General features: G+C 47.9%; 1 protein-coding gene and 1 long non-coding RNA gene across 2 annotated transcripts; one reads left to right on the top strand and one right to left on the bottom strand.

Moving 5' to 3' along the window:
- Positions 1-811: 811 nt before the first annotated feature.
- On the bottom strand, positions 812-1,252 carry LOC309525427. Its single transcript, XR_014216269.1, has 2 exons — positions 1,126-1,252; positions 812-962 (listed from the first exon to the last, which is right to left on the bottom strand). It is a non-coding gene; the product is annotated as an uncharacterized lncRNA (long non-coding RNA).
- Positions 1,253-1,305: 53 nt separating this feature from the next.
- LOC309524821 (kyphoscoliosis peptidase-like) lies at positions 1,306-14,476 on the top strand. The gene is made up of 8 exons (XM_082209912.1): positions 1,306-1,609; positions 4,017-4,073; positions 6,550-6,632; positions 7,213-7,321; positions 8,161-8,272; positions 9,841-10,029; positions 11,844-12,034; positions 13,363-14,476. Exons 1-8 carry the CDS (start codon positions 1,516-1,518, stop codon positions 14,262-14,264), a joined length of 1,737 nt encoding a protein of 578 aa, XP_082066038.1. The 5' UTR covers positions 1,306-1,515; the 3' UTR covers positions 14,265-14,476.
- Positions 14,477-15,903: the final 1,427 nt, after the last annotated feature.

The following is a 15,903-nucleotide window of genomic DNA, read 5'->3' on the forward strand; positions in this document are numbered from 1 at the left end:
TTGATTTTTATATTCCCTCACTGTCCATTTTCCCTTGGGTGTTTTTTTATTTTTTAAAAAAGATTGTAAGCCCATGGATAGTGATTGTCTTGTTTGGATTGTATGTAATCTGTTCTTCTTGGGAGAAAAGCAGTGACAAACCTAGACAGCATCTTAAAAAGCAGAGACATCACCTTGCCAACAAAGGTCCGTATAGTTAAAGCTATGGTTTTCCCAGTAGTGATGTATGGAAGTGAGAGCTGGACCATAAAGAAGGCTGATCGCTGAAGAATTTATGCTTTTGAATTATGGTGCTGGAGGAGACTCTGGAGAGTCCCATGGACTACAAGAAGATCAAACCTATCCATTCTGAAGGAAATCAGCCCTGAGTGCTCACTGGAAGGACAGATCGTGAAGCTGAGGCTCCAAGACTTTGGCCACATCATGAGAAGAGAAGACTCCCTGGAAAAGACCCTGATGTTGGGAAAGATGGAGGGCACAAGGAGAAGGGGAAGACAGAGGACAAGATGGTTGGACAGTGTTCTCGAAGCTACGAACATGAGTTTGACCAAACTGCAGGAGGCAGTGGAAGACAGGAGTGCCTGGCGTGCTCTGGTCCATGGGGTCACGAAGAGTCGGACACGACTAAATGATTAAACAACAACAACAACAATCTGTTCTGGGAGCCTTTTTTTATTGAAGAGCAGGGTACAAGAGGCTTGAGTCCAGTCAGGGAAAAAGGCCAGGGTATAAATAAATACCATAAATAAGAAAGAAATGCTCTAAATAAATAATAAATAAGTTTGGCCACATAAACAAGTTCTAGCCTTACTTGAAGGGAAGGAAATAGCAACAAATTTATAAACGGCAGCTTTTATTGAGGGGGTGCTTATCAGATCAGCAGATGACACCAAACTGGGATGGGTAGTCAATGCCGCAGAAGACAGAATGAGGATTCAAGATGACCTTAATGGATTGGAGACCTGGGCCCAAAATAACAAGGTGAATTTTAGTAGGGACAAACATAAGGGTCTACACGTAGGCAGGAAGAGCCCCAGAAGGAACATGACCTGTCCCCCACCTGAGATACTGCCCCATGGTTTTAGTTACATATATGTAGATTGAGTATAAGATGGAAGAGCTCACCTCATTAACACTCCCACAGGTCTTGTTCTCCCGTTGGGTTTCAAGGGGGATCCCCAGCTTTGGAACTGTCCCAGAGGGCCTCTGTGTTTTCCCTGCTCTAGATGAGACTGCCCCAAGTCTATTGTTCTCTTACACTCACTGATGACATCACCTCCAGCCAGGGGAGGGGGAGGGAAGGCTGGTCCCCTGAGCATCTGCAGCAAGTAGTCACCTGTGCTTTTTAGACCTGCTCAGAAATGCTTCACAGCCATGAGCTTGACCAAGAGACTTGCTAGCTGCCTCCCTTTCTTTAGAATGTCACCTTAGAGATATAAAACTACAGGCATGGAAAGGACCCGAATATGACATCTAGGCTACCCCCACCCTCTGGTCCTATGACTTTGTGTTCCTATGGATTCTTCAGTAACTCGTTCTCTGTGCGTGTATGTTCCTGGCGCTGCAGGACTCCAGATATTTCCCCACCGGATGAGGCAGGACAATGAAGGTAAGGCCTCCTCCGTATGGCCATACATTTGGGATAGGCACAGCGGTTGTAGATGAGCCCAAGGCACAATTTTGGACTAAAGCGTTGCGGGCAAACGAGAACAGCATAGGAGGCTGCCTTATACAGTGGTACCTTAGGTTAAGAACTTAATTCGTCCGTTCTTAACCTGAAACTGTTCTTAACCTGAGGTACCACTTTAGTTAATGGGGCCTCCTGCTGTCGCCGCCACGCAATTTCTTTTCTCATCCTGAGGTAAAGTTCTTAACCTGAAGTACTACTTCTGGGTTAGTGGAGTCTGTAACCTGAAGCGGCTGTAACCTGAAGCGGCTGTAACCCGAGGTACCATTGTACTGGGATGGAGATTCAGTCTACGACATGATGATGCTCAGTCCGTTGCTCCCCCCCCCCCCGCAACTGCCCCAATTTCTCTTTTTATATCTAAAGTTTGGGGATGTTTTAATGTTTGATGTTTAATATTCTGTTGAGAGCTGCCCAGAGTGGTGGGGAAACCCAGCCAGACGGGCGGGGTATAAATATTAAATCATTATTATTATTAAAGGAGCCATAAAAGACCGACAATCTTCATCACACCACCCCTCCTCTGCCCCCACTTCTTCCCCGACCTTATACTGAATACAACACTAATGTCTCATATCAAATGTAATCTGTAGAAAATAATTTACAACCTGAAAAAAGTGACAATGCACGTACTTTTGTAAACCAAGAAAATCTTAATATATATATATATATATATATATTTAATAGAGAAGACCAGCAGTCTAAAGACCAGCACCAGGATGAGAGAAAGCAGTGCTTTCAGTTTAGCTGTTGAATTTCCAGCAGCCCCAGCAAGCATGGCCCATGGTCAGAGATGATGGGAGTTGCAATATATGTTTTTAATGTACATATTGACACCTGCCACCCCAATCTCCATGAGTGGTGCAATATTTTAGGGGTTGCAGGCATGGTCACCCGGGTCTGTGTTTTCTTTGGGGACAATGAGCCCCAACAAAGACTGGTGTCTTTATGATATATGGTTTATTTGCACCTATATACAGTGGTGCCCCGCAAGACGAATGCCTCGCAAGACGGAAAACTCGCCAGGGGTCTGCAACCTTTAAGACAAAAAGAGCCACTTGGACCCTTTTTCCGAAGGGAAAAAAAACTGGGAGCCGCAAAACCGGGAAGGTGACGTTGGGACAGTGCGTGACTAATGCACGCACCGCCCCCATGCGACGTCACAGCCAGTACAGCGCCCGCCACAGTGGGGAGTTTCGGGGCGCACAATGCGCCTCCTCCCCTCACTAGTATCCGCTCCGGAGCCGCGGCAAAGGTGTAAAAGAGCCACATGCGGCTCCCGAGCCGCAGGTTGCAGACCCCTGCGCTAGATGAAAGAGTTTTCCGTTTTGGAGGTGCTTCACAAAACGAATCTCCTATGGGCTTGCTTCACAAGACGAAAATGTCTTGCGAGTTCCTGCAGGTCCCCCCCTTTTCTAAGCCGCTAAGCCGCTTATCAGCTGATCCGATAAGCAGGTAAAAGCCGCTAATAGCGCTAATAGCACTAATCCACTAATCCGTCAATGGGCTTGCTTCGCAAGATGAAAAAAAACGCTAGATGAAGAGAATCACAGAACGGATTCTTTTTGTCTTGCGAGGCACCACTGTACAACTTGCACCTAAATGGAGGGATTATGGAGCATTCACATCCTATCAGGATTGGATTCAAAGGGCAGCAAAAACCCCTCCTCTGCCTCTCTTTGTTTCAGCCTGTCGTCCCCAGCTCACTTGGACTTCTGCCCCTCATTCTGCTTCTCTCTGTGAACCTCCTCCCAGCCTACGACATTCAAAGCTGTAACCCTAAGCCTTGCCTTTCCCTCTGCCCACTAACACTCAGTCCCCTTGGCCTGCCACATTTGCCCTATAATGGTTTCCTAGTTGGACATCGTGGCCTTTGTCCCCTGCTAGCTCTGCTCAGAGGTGGCTTGGCTTACTAGCCTAACTAAATCCAGGTGGGTTCCATGTTTGGCAAAGTTTAATCAAACCTTGATTAATTCTAGCTTTTAATAAAGCGTAACATATTTGGGGGATCTAGCTCCCCCCAACTCATAACGATACAGTGGTACCTCTGGTTGTGAACAGGATCCGTTCCGGAGGCCCGTTCGCAACATGAAAAGAGCGCAACCTGAAGCGCCGTATCTGTGCAGGTGCGCAGTGCGATCTGGCGCTTGTGCGCATGCGCAAAGCACGATTTAGCGCTTCTGCACATGTGGGAGGGGTGAAAGCCGGAAGTAACCCTTTCTGGTACTTCTGGGTTGCCGCGGGACGTAACCTGAAAGAACATAACATAAAGTAAACGTAACATGAGGTATGACTGTATTGTCTCACCCCAACAATATCAATTTCATAGGTTATCAGGATGATGGAGAACAAGGATCAACGCTGTCTCAGAGACAAGATCTGTATGGTAAATGCAAATTATTTGTTATATATGACTACGGACCTGTATCTCAACCATAGGGAACCTTTCGCCCTCCAGATGTTGATGGATGGCAACTCCCATCCAGCCCTGCAAGCATGGCCAGTGGCAAAGGATGATGGGAGTTGTAGTTCAGCAGCTTCTGGAGGGCCAAACATCCCCACACCTCCTGTGTATCATAGTAGAGAAAGCATGTGCCCATGTGTGCATCCACCATACACACGTCATGAGATATTCTGGGAACATGGCGTGCATGGTAAATATTAGCTGCACTGCACCCTTGCCTCCAGGACTGGCCCTATATTTAGGCAGAGTGGGAGGGGGGCATGGTCTGGCACCAGATGCTCACCAGGAAAAAGGGGGCAGGCAGTGACGGATCAGAGGGCAGATCTCTGCATGCTACGCAGCCTGCTTTGCACCTTCTCCGTTGGCCTGTGTGGGAATGTTGTCGATAGTAGGAGAGGATATATTGATTACCGTACTTTTCCGTCTATAAGATGCCCCCATGTATTAGAAGCCCCCTATTTTGGGGGACTCTAATTTAAGAAAATGGGGGGAGATGGCACAGAGTTGTTGAGCTTTTATTGGGGGGGTTTGTCAAAAATCGCTCAACCGCCCGTCTGTCCCATCGTGGGCAGAAGCTGCCAATTGCCCGCCCAACTGCCAGAGCGTCAGCCAATCAACACCACCCACTGAAACAGCAACCAATAACACGCACAATAGCCACTGACAGCTGCAGCAGCAACCAATCAAACGTCCACCCTATGCACTACCCAAGTGTAAGATGGCCCCAAATTTTTAGCATGATTTTTAAAGAAAAAAACAGTCTTATACAAGGAAAAGTACGGTAAATATTGTCCTCCCTCACGCTAGTGAGCTGGTCACAGAGTACATTCCTCTGTGTATTTCAGGAAGCTAGTTGGTAGATTCGTTCAAATTTCTTGAGTTAAGCAATCCAGTCTGGCTTGTCCAGATCAGGTTATTCCTGGTGAATTGCCCTTTATTCCCTCTTAAAACAATAAGGACACAACAGTCTTCTTTAAAAGTAATGATAAGAAGTTTACTTACATTCAGTTCACAGTATGATCCTGAAGGCAGGCTTTAGCTTGTAGTTACAGAAGAGTGTGTGAGTTCATCCCATATGGGGATTGAGCCCATGTGCTGCTGGCTAAGAGCCAGCAGACAGCAAAAGCACCAAGAGAACAGCATCAAGAGAAGAAATGGCAAAAAGAGAGCAACAAGAGAGTCAACAGAAGATGGCTGCGTGACTAGCCCCTTTAAAGGGTCTGCCAGGGTCACGCCCATCTACCTGGTCACACGCAGGGGGAGGATGCTCCAGACCAGGTGTGACAGGAAGTCCTCCTGGCTGGAGTAACATCCCCCTGTGTGTCCACTCTGGGCAAACAGGAAATGTTGTACTTGACTGCTACAGTGATGTTTAGCGTCTGTAAATGGAATGAGATGGGCGGGGTATAAATAAATATATATATGGGGGGGGCAAGTGGGTGGATTGGCCGGTACACTTTGTCCATCATCTGAACCAGCCCGTGTGCAAAACCGGAGGCTTCAGTGTAAAGAGGACTTCCCTAAGGAGGTACCAATTGTTCCAGTGGGAGGTGCATGTGACGTTAACATATGAGAGTGCTGGAGGTGAAATAGTTAAACAAGTTACCCAATCAGAACCCGGGGGGTGGAGTCAGAGGGACTATAAAACCAGCTCTGGAAGGGGCGAAGGGAGTTCGTTGGGAGTTGGGTGGTTGGTTGGAGTGGGAGTGAATTGGGATAGAGTCTGTGGGTAGGTTGAGTTAGGGTAGCGAAATAAGCTGAGTTAAGGGCTAGGAAGACAAGTAAATATCTGAGAGGTGGTTTAGTGAGGGAGGGCAGGTAGAGGAAGTTATAGGTCTGGGTAGGCAGCCCATGATTGTAATTGACCGATACCGTTTATGAAACCACACGCTTGTTAAACTGCAATAAATAAACAGAAGTTTATGTTCCAATTTAACCCTGACTGGACTCAGTATTGTACCAGGTAAGGCCTGGGTGGTGGCAGTGAGAAATAAAGTGGTGGCACAGGGATCAATGGACAGTGAAACGTCCGGGGGCCCTGTGTGATCGCCACAGTGCAAAGCTTGCTATTCCGTTCACCATATTTGTCAACTACGGTCCAAGAAATAGAATCGTCTAAAATTGTCTTGTGTGACGGCAGATCAAAATCTGCTCCAGCGCTGTCTCACTGGTTCTCTTTCTCTATGGCCATGTTAGCAGAGAAACACTGGTAAATGTGTAAAAACCTCCACTCTGGGTTTTACTTGGGGAGTAGAAAATGCCCGATATCTGTGGCCTTTTAAATTTGCTGCAGTTCGGCCATTTCAGTCCCATTGTAGGTCCTCCTCCATTTCTCTTCTTGCCTTATTCTGCTGAACTTACGCTGGTTCTAGAATGACTTTTCCATGTTTGTTCCCAGATTACCCATGGGATAAATCCAGCCTGAAGTCAATACCAATGGACTTGACGCAGTTTAAGGAACTGGATGACCATGCATCAACGGTATACTGTCTCTTATGGCGATATGATCCACACAGAATAATAGTCCTGTAAAGAATCTTCTAGGATGCTGAGAGGTTTTTTTTTTTTTAAGTGGATTTGGAATTGGACCCTAAGGATCCATTCCAACTCTACAATTCTATGATTCTATGACAGTACCTTCAAGTGTCCTCTCCTTATAGGAAGCAACTTCTTCTGTCCACATGGAAGTTCACAGTGGGAACCATTATGATTCAAAATCCACCCCAAGCCTTACACAAAGGGGATTTGGCTCACAGCTGAAGATTGTGGAAATAGCATGCCTGTGTAAAGAAAAAAGAAAGGCTAAGCATGCTTCATCCTTCAGAACAATTTTACTCGGGGATAAAATTTGATAGATTGATCAAATAGGATGCATACACTTATTCAGCTAACTGTGTATTCCTGAGCAGTTTTACGCAGAAGTAAGCTCCATTGAGTTCTGCAAGACTCTTTTTAGTGCATGTAGGATGGCAGGCACCCTAAGTTTTCTTTAGACAGCAGAAAGGAACTGGGTACTGCTCCTCCATGTTATCTTCTACAGTATTTACCTTTCCTGAAACAGGTGAATGTCAAGAACAACGTGAAAAAACTGGTGAATGTCTTGCTCCAAAAAGCCCACAGTGACCTGGAGAAAGTCCGAGCCATTTGGATGTGGACGTGCCATCATATAGGTAGGCGATCCCTCCAGACAACAGAACAACTCTTCTAGTGGGGTTATAGGAAAGCTCCTTTATATAGCATTGGATTAAAGCAGAGCCTTTGAAGGTGATTAACTGTTGTTTTGTGAACGAAATAGTAAAGGTAAGGGGACCCCTGGCCATTAGGTCCAGTCGTGGCCGACTCTAGGGTTGCAGTGCTCAACTCGCTTTACAGTGGTACCTCAGGTTAAGTACTTAATTTGTTTCGGAGGTCTGTTCATAATCTGAAACTGTTCTTAACCTGAAGCACCACTTTAGCTAATGGGGCCTCCTGCTGCCACTGCGCCGTGGGAGCACGATTCCTGTTCTCATCCTGAAGCAAAGTTCTTAACCCGAGGTAATATTTCTGGGTTAGCAGAGTCTGTAACCTGAAGCGTATGTAACCTGAGGTACCACTGTATTGGCCGAGGGAGCCGGCGTACAGCTTCCGGGTCATGTGGCCAGGATGACTAAGCCGCTTCTGACGAACCAGAGCAGTGCACAGAAATGCCGTTTACCTTCCCGCCAGAGTGGTACCTATTTAACTACTTGCACTTTGATGTGCTTTCGAACTGCTAGGTTGGCAGGAGCTGGGATCGAGCAACGGGAGCTCACCCCGTCACAGGTATTTGAACCGCCGACCTTCTGATCGGCAAGCCCTAGGCTCTGTGGTTTAACCCACAGCACCATCCGCAGATACCCCTAATTGAACTGATTAGTTACTCGTATCTTCTGCTAAAAGTTTCTGGTGTAGGTGAGGTTGCTGCAGTCCTTTATTGGTTGTGCATTGCAGACTTTGAGGTGACTGTCCATAAATGTCTTTATTCCTCCAGAATATGATGTGGAAGGATACCATAACAAGGTGCCTTCTGAGGCAACTGATGCTCTTCAGTCGGGAAAAAGCGCTTGTGGGGGATATGCTGGCCTCTTTGAAGAAATGTGCAGGTAATTTCTATTGGGCCCCAGAGAGCTGGAGAGCCACACGTCCCCCACACCTGCTCTATACAGGCGACTTTCAACATATCATTATGGAGACAAACTTGAGTCCCGCTACAGTCACTGGAAATCATGCTTGGCCCCTCCCCACCATGCTTCCTTCAACAAACACTTCTTGTACCTTTTAAAGCCCTTCTGTGCTGCCTTGAAAGCTTGTGCTAGATTCCATTCCCTCTCTCTCTTCAACATGCAAGCTGAGATTCTCAGGCTGTCCGAATAATAATAATAATAATTAAAAACCCCGCCCATCAATATTTATACCCCGCCCATCTGGCTGGGTTTCCCCAGCCACTCTGGGCAGCTTCCAACACAATATTAAAATACAATAGTCTATTAAACATTAAAAGCTTCCCTGAACAGGGCTGCCTTCAGATGTCTTCTAAAAGTCTGGTAGTTGTTGTTCTCTTTGACATCTGATGGGAGGGTGTTCCACAGGGCGGGTGCCACTACCAAGAAGGCCATCTGCCTGGTTCCCTGTAACTTGGCTTCTTGCAGTGAGGGAACCGCCAGAAGGCCCTCGGCACTGGACCTCAGTGTCCAGGTAGAATGATGGGGGTGGACACGCTCCTTCAGGTATACTGGACCGAGGCCGTTTAGGGCTTTAAAGGTCAGCACCAACACTTTGAATTGTGCTCAGAAATGTACTGGGAGCCAGTGTAGGACTTTCAAAACCGGTGTTATGTGGTCTTGGCGGCCGCTCCCAGTCACCAGTCTAGCTCCCGCATTCTGGATTATTTGTAGTTTCTGGGTCACATTCAAAGGTAGCCCCACATAGAGCGCATTGCAGTAGTCCAAGCAGGAGAGAACTAGAGCATGCACCACGCTGGCAAGACAGTCCGCGGGCAGGTAGAGTCTTAGCCTGCGTACCAGATGGAGCTGATAAACAGCTGCCCTGGACACAGAATTGACCTGTGCCTTCATGGACAGCTGTGAGTCCAGAATGACTCCCAGGCTGCACACCTGGTCCTTCAGGGGCACAGTTACCCCATTCAGGACCAGAGAGTCCTCCACACCTGCCCACCTCCTGTCCCCCCAAAACAATTGGCTCCTAAAAACAATTTTTGTACCAGTGCAACATACAAAACTGTCATGCAGGACTGGGGGATCTTGGGCCTTCCAGATGTTGTTCAGCTACATCTCCCATCAGCCTTAGCAAGCTTGGCCAACCACCAGGAATGATGGGAGTTGTAGTTCAGCAACATCTGGAGGACCAAAGATTCCCCAAACCTGTAATACGCAGTTAAATGAGGCAGCCTGGCATTTCTTCAGAATAAAGTAGTAGTCCACAGGTGGCATTTAGCATACTTCTGTTTCCTCCATCAAAATCCCAAATTGCACATCCTTAAGAGGCAAGATTGGACAATATAGGAAAAAGCCTAAAATGCCAGATGTGGTTTGGCTTCACCCTGAAAACAGAGCAAAATGAAGGATGCCCATTCTAATAAAAAAAAGCATTGATTGCAACCACAGTGCCTTGTTCACAATGGTGTTCCTGAATCCTTTTCTTTCCCCCTCAGTCTTGCAGGGATACAATGCAAGCAGTTGTCCGGCTTTGCCAAAGGGTTCCAATACAAACCAGGAAAAGTATTTGAGGGGAAGACTAATCATGTCTGGAACGCTGTTTATCTTGAGGGAAGGTGGCATCTTTTAGACAACACGTGGGGCAGCGGCTGTGTGGATGACTCTTGTAGCAAGTTCACTTTCAGGTATGTTGTTAGGCGACAGAAAGCCCAGTCAGAGTATGGGACACAACGAGGGTATAGTGAACTTCCTTTGTTTTCAGATTTTTGTTTGGTTCGCTTGGACCACAAGTCAGAATGGGTGAATATATGATAGCCACAGGGCATCAGCATGGAGTGTTGTGGTAGTGGTGGGACAATTAATAGGTTCTAGAACAGCAGTTCTCAACCTGTGGGTCCCCAGATGTTGTTGGACTACAACTCCCATCATCCCTGAGCTCTGGCCTTGCTAGCTAGGGGTGATGGGAGTTGTAGTTCAACATCATCTGGGGAACCACAGGTTGAGGAAGGCTGTTCTAGAGTATTATGCTTATCCTACATGTGTAGGATTTGGGGATCCTGGAGGCTGGGTCATTGCAACACAGCAGCCTTTTTCTACCTGGTGCCCTCCAACGGTTTTAGACTACCACTCCCATCGTCACTAACTATTGGGTCTCAGGCTTCAGGGACTCAGCTTCCTCCCACCCTCCCGCCCTTTGGCAGCAGATAAGCAAAACAAAGCGAAAGGAGTCCCTTACCGGATTTTTAATGATCATAGCCAGAGAACAAAGAATCAATTTCTAGGAATGAAGGTGCTCCCAATTAAGGGTTCCACCCACTTCCTCCCTAGTCGCCCACTTCACTTCTGCATCTTGCAACCTGATCTCGCAACCACTGTGCTTTCCGTGCCGCAACCTTATCTGCTCCCCTTGACCTTGGGCTGCGTGGATGGATGCTTTCCCGCGAAATGGAGTCTGTTCACTCTCTCTCTCCCACCTGTTCACCACCCAGTTCTTCCCAACTTCGGTCTTCTGAACTATGTCCCTCTGCAAACCACTGTTCCAAATCTATACTGCTCCACTGCTCCTAAGAAGATTCAGGATCCTGAGCAGGAGCAGGGGGCGGGGGCGGGGGCAGGGGCAGTGGCGTAGCGTGGGTTGTCAGCACCCGGGGCAAGGCAAGTAATTTGCGCCCCCTAACCCGTGGGGCAGAGAGCTGCGAGTGCGAGCGCGGCCCCCCCCCCAGATGTTGCACCCAGTGCGGCCGGCCCCCCTGCACCCCCCACGCTACGCCACTGGGCGGGGGAGGCTGTCCCATTCCTCTCAGTGAAGCCCTCCGCAGCACGGTCCCGGACATTGGGCCACATTGGCTGTGGTTGATGGGTCATAGAGTTCAGTCAAACGTGGAGGGAATCAGACTGGGGAAGGCTGGATGAGTAGATCATCCAGTTCCGAAACAGTGGCTAGTGTTAACTATGGACATGCTTGTCAAATAAAGCATTGTTGTCATTAAGAAGAGGAAGAAGAAGAAGAGTTTGGATTTGATATCCCGCTTTATCACTACCCTAAGGAGTCTCAAAGTGGCTCACATTCTCCTTTCCCTTCCTCCCCCACAACAAACACTCTGTGAGGTGAGTGGGGCTGAGAGACTTCAGAGAAGTGTGACTAGCCCAAGGACACCCAGCAGCTGCATGTGGAGGAGCGGAGACGCAAACCCGGTTCCCCACATTACGAGTCCACCGCTCTTAACCACTATGCCACACTGGCACAGATTTGGGTGACAAAACAGGCTGTGTCTATTCAAGGATCTGGTTTCCAAACTGTTCACATGTGTGGCTGTGGGGGAGGCAGTTGGAACGAGGCTTGCTATGTTTCATTCCCCACATGCTAAGCTATGGTTTCAATTCATATCTGAACAAGGCCTAGAAGTATTCCACAATCATTTTTAGATAGCTTTCTCTGTTTGACCCTGGTGCTGAGATTTCACGAAAGACTGCACAATTGCGCTTCCTCCTTCTGTAGGTACAATGAGTTTTACTTCCTTACCCATCCTGCTCTGTTTATTAACGATCACTTCCCAGAAGACCACAGCTGGCAGCTTCTGAAACGGACATTATCACTGCAGCAGTTTGAACGTAACGTGTGGTATAAGTCTGCCTTTTATTCAGTAGGACTGACAGGCACATCCACGGCAACGTCAGTCATCGAAACAGGTAAAGTCAATCAGAAGCATCCGTCTTGTTGCTTTTGGCAGTCACAGTTACGCTGACAATGAGTCTCATGTCCTTTTAAGATGCTACTGCGCTGTAAAGCAGGAATGGGGAACCTGAGGTTGCTAGACTACAACCCCCATCATCACTGCCAATTGGTCGTGCTAGTTGGAGTCCCACAACAGCAAGAAGGCCACACAAGTTCCTCACCCCCAATCAAGCAGAACCAGAACTCAGTGGGTCTTCCAAGATGTGAAGGAGGCTCAGGAGATCTGTTATCTTTCTCGGAATTGTTGGGTACAGATGAATTATGAGGCAGATGGAGTGTCCTTGGTCTGTTTTGATTATCCCTGTTCATTATATTACTCCTGGCAAACAAGGCCATTCTGTGGCCTTCATGGAGTTGTGAGGTTAATTAAAAATAACAATCAAGATGAAGTAAAGCCTGAGGGGAGAAACAACCTACAGGTTGTTAGTTGCTCAATGACGGGTCAGTGAGGGAAGAACAGATTGCCTGTTTCCCATCTACAAGGGTGGCGCTGTGGGTTATTAGCCTAGCACTTGCCGATCAGAAGGTCGATGGTTCGAATCCCCGCGACTGGGTGAGCTCCCGTTGCTCAGTCCCTGCTCCTGCCAACCTAGCAGTTCGAAAGCACGTTAAAGTGCAAGTAGATAAATAGGTACCGCTCCAGCGGGAAGGTAAACAGCATTTCCATGCGCTGCTCTTGTTCGCCAGAAGGTGCTTAGTCATGCTGGCCACATGACCCGGAAGCTGTACGTCGGCTCCCTCGGCCAATAAAGCAACATGAGCGCCGCAACCCCAGAGTCGGTCACAACTGGACATAATGGTCAGGGGTCCCTTTACCTTTAATTTCAATGGGTCTACTCATATATGGGTGTAACCCTATTTCTCACAGCAAGTTGGCAGAAAATCCATAGGGGAAAACCCATTCATGGGGATTTAAAATAGAAATACAGTGGAACCTCAGTTTAAATACGCTTCAGGTTACATATGCTTCAGATTACAGACTCCGCTAACCCAGAGATATTACCTCAGGTTAAGAACTTTGCTTCAGGATGAGAACAGAAATCGTGCTCTGGTGGCGCGGTGGCAGCAGGAGGCCCCATTAGCTAAAGTGGTGCTTTAGGTTAAGAACAGTTTCAGGTTAAGTACGGACCTCCGGAACGAATTAAGTACTTAACCTGAGGTACCACTGTATTAACAAGTACAGAAAAACCATTACTTTTTGCCCCTTCCAACTTTTTAAATCAATTCCTGTTGCATACAAAAACATGTCGACATCAAAAAAACCTTTGCTTTTCTTTCACAGAAAACGGCAAGGCAACTGTTTTCATTGAGAGTCGTTCTCCGATGCTCTTCCTCTGCAAGCTCAACGGGGCAAACGAACACTGCTTCATGAACCTGCAGAGGAACGGGATGACCCTGGAAGTGTATCCTCAGGAGGTGGGGACTCATAGCTTGGACATCTTCGCCAAACCTTCCAGGAGCAAGGAGGAGAACTACAGCCACGTGGTGGAATACTCCCTGGTGTGCCAATCTGTGGACGAGAGCTTCCGCTTGCCCAAACCGCTCATCCAGCCTGTGGGGCCCAGCTGGCAGTCGGAGGAGAAGGGTATCCTGGGAGCCTCGCCTGCCAGTCCGATTGTCCACACTGAGGACGGACGCTGCGTTGTCACCTTCACTCGAAGTAGAGACCTGGATCTCTTTGCCACCCTGGACTCTGAGGCCAGCAGCACGTCGGAGGACTTGCGGAGGCGTCACATCTGGACCACTCGCCAAGATGCCCATGTTGAGTTGAAGATACAGCTCCCTCACGCAGGGACCTTTGCTCTTCACATCTGGGCAAAGAAAGCATCTGATCCGGGCAACAGTCACTGCGCCCTCAGCTACCTCCTCTCCTGCCCAAACAAGAGTGTGCTGTGGCCGGTTTTTCCACAGAGTTATACCAACTGGGAGGATGCCTTTGAGCTGGTGGCACCAGTTGCCGGGGTCTTGCCGGCCAACCGCGATGTGACATTTAAGCTCAAACTGCCTGGCGTAGATGAGGTGTCTGTCGAATGCGGAAATTCTCGCCGGCTGACTCTTAGCGAAGACGGTTTCTGGGAGGGAACCTGCAACATTTCAGGTGGCCCCAGGGTGACAGTGATGATATCAAAAAATGGCAGCCACTCCTTCTGGGCCCTGCTGGACTACAAAGTGGAAAGTCACTAGCTAGGAGAGGAGAAAATTCAACTATGTAAAAAGATCTACGCTTACCGGAAGAGAGGGAAACGGTAAGCCATCGTTAACCACAGCTTGTATGTTAACCAGGTATAACCGGGAGAAATACTAGCAGTCGGATACTGGAGTATCTGATATTACGAGACTAAGGGCATGGGGAAGTGGTCCGAACAATAACCCTATAATTAAAGTAAGGGAATGCAGACCTCTTAATAGTTGTTTTCTTTAAAGATGGAGTCTATTGTTATTGGTGTAACCAAAAGCAAGAAAATGCGGAACCACATACATTTTGAGAACGCTGTAAAATGGATTTGTCTATATACACATACTTGATGGCAAGCTTATAACTTTGGCTGGTTGCTACCCCTAAAAAAAAAGTTCAACAACACCTCTTTTTCTAAGAAAAAAAGGCCTGGTTCCATCACAATTTAAACATAAAATATAGAGGGGGAAATGAGCAAGTAAATGGACCACATTCTGAACCAGGACTTCCTGCTCATGTTGAATGGACCACTCCAAAGTGTAATCTAAGGTGCTTATATGATGTGTGCTTATATTAATAGGATGCCTTCACCATTCATATAAAAACATGCTTCTTGTAACATAAGGTTTCCCATGGTGGTGGACTTACATATTTAACATTACAGTGGACCATAGCTGTCAAGTGTCCCTTATTTGAAGGGACAGTCCCTTATTCCAGTGCCATGTCCCGCTGCTGTCCCTTATTGATGGATGTCCCTTAAATGTCCCTTAAATGATGTCCCTTAAATTTCAAAAGAAGCAGCTCCTCTCCCTCCCTCCCTGCCAGCCAGGGAGGAGGGAGGCTCCAACTGTGTTGCTTGGCTGTGTTGCTCACCCAATAAGAAGTCTAAGAATGACTGGGGGTGGAGCTTGCATGCCTTGTGCTGATCAAATCGGCTGTGTTCCCCGGGGGCTCGCCTTTGCTCAGCGCTTCCCAGCGGAGAGGTGACAGTGGTTTTACTTGAGGCTTCGTTTGGCTGCCGGCTGGGCTTTCTGCCTTTGGCTCAGAGGGGCTCAGAAAATACCTGTGCTGAGTGCTCGGATCGGAATCGGATGGATACGTCATCGATGGCCCACTCACCCTTGCCGGCGAAAAGGTCTGTCTGGAGCGGGGGCACATGGTGGGGGGAAAGGAAAGGAGATCTCGTGGGAGGGGGGGAGGCTGTGTGTGTGTGGCTAGTTAATGCAAGCTGAGGGGTTTTTTGAATGCTGGACGCCATTTTGTTGCACATGCTGCTGCAAACTTTGCACTGCAAAGCCAGGCCGGGGAGCCATCTTAAGTTGAGGCTGCATAGGCTGATTCAGATTCTGTTCAGTTGAACCTCTGGTTACAAAGTTGGTTGGACAGTGTTCTCGAAGCTACCAGCATGAGTTTGACCAGATTGCAGGAGGACAGGAAGACTGGAGTGCCTGGAACAGGTGAGGCTGCAGGTCCCTTACTTTGGCTGCTGGTCCCTTATTTTCAAATCTGTAAGTTGACAGCTATGCAGTGGACAACATGACAAGTCCACTCGTCGTGAGGACTTATTGGAGCAGAGTACAGAAACACTCCCCTCAAACATCAGTCATCTGACACGTGGACTCGGACATCGCACTTCCACAAATAAAT

The sequence above is a fragment of the Podarcis vaucheri genome (assembly GCF_965113315.1).
Source record: "Podarcis vaucheri genome assembly, chromosome: 2".
Classification (NCBI taxonomy): domain Eukaryota; kingdom Metazoa; phylum Chordata; class Lepidosauria; order Squamata; family Lacertidae; genus Podarcis; species Podarcis vaucheri.

Coding starts and splice junctions, on each gene's coding strand:
- LOC309524821 (XM_082209912.1), top strand. CDS start 1,516: ATGGATTCTTCAGTAACTCGTTCTCTGTGCGTGTATGTTCCTGGCGCT. Junction 7,322..8,160: donor GTGGACGTGCCATCATATAG/GTAGGCGATCCC, acceptor TTATTCCTCCAG/AATATGATGTGGAAGGATAC. Junction 12,035..13,362: donor AACGTCAGTCATCGAAACAG/GTAAAGTCAATC, acceptor TTTCTTTCACAG/AAAACGGCAAGGCAACTGTT.